This window comes from Leucoraja erinacea, chromosome 27 (genome assembly GCF_028641065.1).
Source record: "Leucoraja erinacea ecotype New England chromosome 27, Leri_hhj_1, whole genome shotgun sequence".
NCBI classification, from domain to species: Eukaryota; Metazoa; Chordata; class Chondrichthyes; order Rajiformes; family Rajidae; genus Leucoraja; species Leucoraja erinaceus.
The window spans coordinates 12319215-12326376 of record NC_073403.1 but is presented as its reverse complement, the minus strand read 5'-3'; the positions used below and the strand labels follow the sequence as shown (position 1 = coordinate 12326376).

General features: G+C 44.8%; 1 protein-coding gene across 1 annotated transcript in view; it reads right to left on the bottom strand.

Moving 5' to 3' along the window:
• Nucleotides 1-2343: 2343 nt before the first annotated feature.
• Nucleotides 2344-7162, bottom strand: part of mrc2 (mannose receptor, C type 2) — a 146770-nt gene continuing 141951 nt past the window's right edge. Inside the window, 2 exon segments of the mRNA XM_055657046.1 lie at nt 2344-5315; nt 5426-5452. Of these exon segments, the coding sequence (XP_055513021.1) occupies nt 5086-5315; nt 5426-5452 (257 nt within the window). The 3' untranslated portion in view covers nt 2344-5085.

Below are 7162 nucleotides of genomic sequence, written 5' to 3'. Positions count from 1 at the left end.
ACCAGTCATTAACAACGTTGACCTGTAAAACTGGAACCAAACTTCACAGCACGTTTTGGCCGAGTGCAAAGAACAAACTGCTGGGGGAACTCAGCGGGTCAAACAGTGTCATGGAGACAAAGGGATTTGTGCTGTTCAACATCCTTCACTTATTCAATATAGACATATATAAGTGTCATGGAGCCCATGCAGGAACCTTCTGCATTCTTGAACTGTTAAACAGGGCAGGTGAAACCTCATATTCACCAGACTTTATACTTGAATGACTTTATAGAGGAATATGGGTGGCACTGTGGCACAACTGGTAGAGTTACTGTCTCACAGCTCTGAGAAGCTGGGTTCAATCCTGACCTCCAGTGCTGTCAGTGTGCATTTTGCACAATCTCCCTGTGTCAGTGTGCATTGCCTCTGGCTGTTTCGGTTTCCTTCAGCATCCCAAAGACAAAATCCCCTAAATTGACCCATTGAATAAAGTACCATTGAACGTACCACTGTAAATTTCTTTTGTAAGTGAGAGGCAGAATCTGGGGGGAGTGGGGGAGTGTGTGGTGGGGGAAAGGACAATGTGGGAGAATAAAATGGGATTTCAGTGTAACTGCTGGTTGAAGATCACAGAAAACCTTGATAAACAGCAGTTTCTCGTTCAGATTCTCCTGGACGGACAGGACTCGCAAAACAAAAACTGCTCTGTAAACTGAAATTAGTTCTTGTTGTATCGTTCCAACTTTCCAGCCAGTGCAGGCCAAAATAAACTAACTGTCGCACATATCTCCTCTGTAAGCCTGCTGGAAAAAATGAACCAAGCAAAGTGGATTTGCAGATCTGTACAGATATGTTTAACTCTTTGATTCAAGTGCTGTGAGTGACCAAACTTTACTGAGGACTTTAAAGGACAGGAAGGAAATCCAGGACTCGACTTCCTCCAGCATCGTCAAGCAATCCAATTAGGCAGGGTCCGTGAGCTGGCTTCAGTGTATGGATTTGTGATATATTTGGAGAGGCAGAGTGGGAATGATAAACGTCAGAAAGATAAAGGGACCACAGAGTCTTAAGGGCCTGTCCCACGAGCATGCGACCTGCATGCGGCAAGCGCGACCAGACCGGAAGTGGGGGCCGCGTGGAGGTCGAGTGAGTGACGTGAAGTTAGAGCGAAGTCCGCGGGAAGTTCGCGCGTGATGTACGGCGTCAAGACGCTGCGCATGCCCATCGAGACGGCTGCGGGCCGGCAAGGCTGTTGCCGCACGGAATTTTTTAACACGGTCAGTTTTTCGGAACCCCGCGCGATTTCGGGACCAGCTCCGCACAACTCCATACGGCTTCGGCAATCGAAGTGGGACCGGCTCCGCGAGGCCGTACGGCTCAAGCGACGTTAGGTCGCGCTTGCCGCATGGAGTCGCATGCTCGTGGGACAGGCCCTTAACAGCGTGAAACCAGCCAACGTCCCCGATGTTGGGGGAGTCCAGAACCAGGGGCCACAGTTTAAGAATAAGGAGTAAGCCATTTAGAACGGAAACGAGGAAACACTTTTTCTCAGAGAATGGTGAGTCTGTGGAATTCTCTGCCTCAGAGGGTAGTGGTGGCGGGTTCTCTGGATGCTTTCAAGAGAGAGCTCGATAGGGCTCTTAAAAATAGCGGAGTCAGGGGATATGGGGAGAAGGCAGGAACGGGGTACTGATTGGGGATGATCAGCCATGATCACATTGAATGGCAGTGCTAGCTCGAAGGGCCAAAGGGCCTACTCCTGCACCTATTGTCTATTATCTACACTAGTCCCATCTGCCTGTGTTTGGCTCATGGCCCTCTAAATCTGTTCTATCCATGTGCCTGTCTAAATGTTTCATAAACGTCATATTACCTGCTTCAACAACCTCCTCTGGCTGCTCATCCCATATACTCACCATCCTTTGTGTGGGAAAAAATTTCCCTCCGGTTCCTATTTAATCTTTCTGCCCTCACCTTAAAACTATGTCCTTGATTCCCACTACTTTGGGAAATTGCTTTAGAGCTCACTTTTGGTCTAATGTTTTGTAAATTCTCATGATATTGGTGCTGAAGTTGACAATTGCTGTTATTTTCTGATTGGCAAGTTTTTTTTGGCGCATATAAAATTGTAATATAAATTAAGAGAAAAAAAAATAATGCAGGGTGTATATTATTATAAATTTCTCCCTGGGCTCTTCCTTGCCGAGTTACATCACCCAGGCAGTGGAAACTCAAATTAATTTCAATACACTTCTCTATCCCCATTGTTGACATGATCCATAACTCTGTTGATAGAATTGCATTATAATTCTTCGAGACGGCCAGTCGGAAAATTATGGTAAAATAAAAACTCTTCAAAGCATAAACTTAAAAAAACATTTTATTCTGAGACTCTTTTTTGGCAAATCTTTCTGCCTTCTGTTATATTCAGCAATAGAAATGGACAGAAAAATCATTTTGTTTTTTTAAGAGCTCCTCGATCACAAAATAAATGTGTATTAATGAAAAGCTTGAAGTACTGTAGCTTCCAGTGTGGGAAAGGGTAAAATCCCCACTGGATTCCTTTACCCCTGGAAATCAAATGGATGTTACTCTAATAAAATGTGGACGTTTTGCAGAGATGACGTTGGTTGAACTGGTAACACTGAACAGGCTCGTTGCACATTGCAGTTTGCTTGCAAATTGCTAGTTTTTCTTCCTTTTTGTTTTCAGACAGGCAAAATAATATTTGGCCACTCACATACGGTGAGCCTGTTAATGCTACGAGTGTAGGCCCAACGTCACCACTACCACACTCTGTGGAGTATGATTGTCATTGACATAGCTCTGTGCACAGTTTGCTATTACAATAAAGTGCCCTACAGAATCCTTTGTAATGGCATCAGATGCAAAGTGGAAAAAATGTTGGTCTCCGGTGTTATTATCCCTTCGAATTGAAAGAAACTCAAGAAATAGAACCATTTATCTCGATCTGAAGAATGTCATAGTGATAAGAATCGTACAGTACAGAAACAGGCCACTCAGCCCACCACATCCATGCTGACCTTTTTGCCCACTTACACTAATCCCCCATTCGAACCATACACTTCTGTACTGTCTGAATGCCTCTTAAACATTGTGATTGTGTCTGATTCCACCTTCCTCATCTGGCAGCACATTCCTCCTCTGTGTGAAAAAACATCCCTCAGATCCCCTTTAAAACTCCTACCTCTCATCTTAAAACAATGCCCTCTTGTTTTGATAACCCTTCCATGGGATGGCTCGAAGTTATTTTTCTCACTTCTTCTGCCTTACAGTATTGAGGGCAAATACAAGTCCCTACCTTCACTTTTTCAATTGCTTGTTGCAGGATTATTATATTTCTGATGTCGTCTTTCCATCTACCACATCTGATTGCAATTGATACCCCCTCTCTGGGTCTGCCTGCCAGTCTTACAATAAACTGCAGAGCAGCCAAGCTATAAACGAAAGATAGACACAAAATGTTGGACTAACTCAGCAGGACAGGCAGCATCTCTGGAGAGAAGCAATGGGCGATGTTTCAAGTCAAGACCCTTCTTCAGACCGAGAGCCAGGGGGGAGGGAGACAAGAGATATGGAAGCGTACACAGAGCATGTAAGGGTTGAAAAGGACAGATCAATATCTCTCATTTCCTTCTCCCATTAGTGGACAGTGATTCCTTGTCCTGCCTCGATTAACAACCTCATGAAAATACCCCCTAATACTGAATACAAATCCATCTTCCCTGCTTTACATCCCCTAAAACCCCTACCTGTGTGATCTATGGAGCAACCATTGACCCAGATGGACACTATAAATATCTAATGAGTGGAGAAACAGTCAGTAGACCTCCTGATAATGTCTTTAGACACGGGCCCATCTTTCACAGACCACTCCTCCATATCCTCTCACCTTGCAGTACAGACAACACTAGAAATCTGGGAGACATGTTTCCACATCTACCAACTCAGGCACGCTCTGTATCTTATTCTGACTACTTTCTTCTACCTCCACATGAACAATCATGATGACCATCATATTCAACCATCTTTTAAAAATAGCATTTTCAATTCCGGACTCAATACGAATTGGAGCATTCAGCATTCAACCCTCTTCTGCTCTTCGAATAGGCTAAGCCTAATTTAAATCTCACACCATTTATCCATTTTATTCTGCAACCCTTAATGACCTTTCCAATCAAAGGTCTTCAATCCCAATTTTGATATTTCAATCGACCTGTGGTCTCAAGTTTCTGTGGGCAGGGAGGGAGTTCCAGATTTTTCCTGCTGTGGTCCCTGATATCACCACTGAGATTGAAACTTACTTCTGCCTTACTCTGGACTTTCCATCAGAATAGTTTCTCTCTCCATCCTGTGAAACCCTTAACATATCTCAAATGTGAGTGACCTGCGTAACAACTGATGGGGCCAGAAGAGCTACAAACCACTCTGTTTCAATCGAGCACACATCCCCATCTCTGAAGCTCTTCCAATGTCACGTCTGTTTATTTTCTGTACTGCACTGTGCCAACAGAGTTCCAAGGCTTCATGGGGGTTGGAGTTACATGGAGATTAACAGTTGCCCCCTGGGAACCATTTCAAGGACCAGGTTGATCAGCCCAGCTGTCTTAAACTCAGTGTAAACACACTCCTCAATTTCCGTCTGCCAAAAGCGCAGATTGGGAATAACACAGCAGCCAACATTTTTACCGTGTAGAGACTGAGGGAAGGCTCATCACGTGTAGTGCATGACAATTTTATGCTTTGAATGATGCACTTTTACATAGAAACACTTGCGCCATGGTCAATAACACAGTTGAAGCTTGTTTATTGGGGTGCCCTAATAGATACAAATTGCCTCCTTCTCCAGATTATCCCATGAAGCAGATTTCACCAGTGTGATGTAAATATATATTTATATATAATATACACGCACACACAGGAAATTATTGGGTGCCTGGGATAAGTACCGTACAAAGGCATGTCCCCATTAAGCAATGCCAACTGTATCCCAAGTGTTACTGTGATGGGACTCTGTGTATTTTGTGCCGATCACCAGTCTGTGCTTTCCAACACTGCTCGAGGATGAAGAGAGGCCCAGCGTTAATCCTGCTGTTCATTCATTTCCATGTCCGAAACCAGGATGTTCTTCTCCACGGACTCGCTGGGCGTCGAGGATGTCCGGCTGTACCGTGCGCTCTCGAAAGCTCCGCGCGGTGAGCCGGTGGCGGCACGCCTCCTGTACAGCAGCACCAGGACCACCACCACCGCCAGCAGCACCAACGCACCCAGCAGGTACAGGATGATGTCTAAGGTGCGCCCTTGTACGCTGGCTGCGGAAACAAGCACAGACGAGCTAAGGCACATGAAGCCCAAACACTGAGTATCGAATTCACATGGAAACAAATAGCACACAAAAAAAATCGTGGAAGATTTTACTTACAGGAAACATCAAGGCTGCTTTCTTGGACTGTGTGAAGAAATTAACAAAAAAATTGTATTAACTTAATTTAAACAAGTTGGTTCCCAGCTAAAATGCAGTGGTACATTTTGATCTTATAAACTAGGTAATAGTGATTAGGTTAGAGACGCTCGGAACAACAGATAGAGGAATTTTGAGCAAAACACTGGAGTAACTCCGTGGGTCCAGCAGCATCTGTGGAAAGAATGGATAGGTGATGTTTCGTGTTGGGACCCTTCTTCAGACCATTTTATCTGAAGGAGGTCCTGGCCTGAAACGTCGTCTATCCAATCCCCCCACAGATGCTGAGTTACTCCCGCACTTTGTGCTTTGATAGTGAATAGTTTACCTGGCTAATATCTCGCTCAAAATATAAACTGATTGTGAAGATTGTTGGGATTATCCCCACAAAATCAAAAGGACAGGGTCACTACACAGGTTCTAATTTTACAGTAATAGTGATCACGAAGGAATTTAGCTTAGTTTAGTTTTGAGATAGAACACGGAAACAGGCCCTTTGGTCCACCGAGTCCGCACCAACCAGCGATCCCCGCACACCAACACTATCCTACACGCACTAGGGAGAATTTACAAATTTACCTACAAACCTGTACGTCTTTGGAGTGTGGGAGGAAACCGGAGCACCCAGAGAAAACCCACGCAGGTCACGGAGAATGTACAAACTCTGTACAGTTAGCACATGTGGTCAGGATCGAACCCAGGTCTCTGGCGTTGTACGGCAGCACCGTGCCACCTAGTCGTGCAGTTGGGGGATAAAGTTCTACGCAGGCGGGAGCAGCGTTTAACCCGTTGATAACCCGTTTATTTAAAAGTTGTGGTGGGGCATTTTGTGTTGGGCAAATGGGCAATGCTGGCTTTACTGCACTTGGAGCTCTCCCCTGTGCTGGAAGTGGGTCACTCACAGGCAAGTTCCCACTTTGTTTTTGGTGGTCAGTAGAGAGCACTGTCTGGCTCACATTTGACCTTGCCTTTCAGTCCATTGGTTTATTCTAACATAATCAGGGACCCAGAGTCAATCAGTTTGCAAATGTACCTGGGCTGATCTTGATAGCTCAGTTGTAAGATTGGTAACATTACACTGAAGAAGCTAGACGGGTGTACCATTTAAATACAGAGCATCGCATCTTAAGTAGGGCTCTTGAGAACACTTCAAGTATCACACTACCTCTAATAAGGAGCTGCTTGCCGTCAAAAATTATAAAGTCTGACTGCTGTAAATAGGGATTTGCTTGGGTCAATGAAAGGACATTTCCTGTTAAGTACTTCCCGAGGTCATTCAGAGGGCAATGGCTTCTCTTCAGATTGGCTAACAAGGTTGTCTGTAGATCTCTAGGTGTTTCCCCAGGGAAAAAGGGAACAGCAGGAAACGACCAGATTTTCTTTAAAAAGATTGTTTTGTCTCTGTAACAAAGTACTTCCAACTAAAGTTGTTTTTGCTGTCCGCACATGATCTGATCTTAGATAATTCTCCCCAAAAAAGTGACCTTCAAAAGAACCAAAAAGAAAATGTACATGAAAGCAACAGAGTGGTTAGTTCGGAGAAGGTTCCTAAGCAAATGAGTGCCCCAACATGGTCACCTGGAGCTGGGAGCTCGTGTCCCGATGCAACCCTGGTCTGACCTGGGCTAGGAGTCGGACCATGAAAATGGCAGGACAATTTGCCATGGTGCCCATGAGTCATGTCACAGTGGGTGGGGG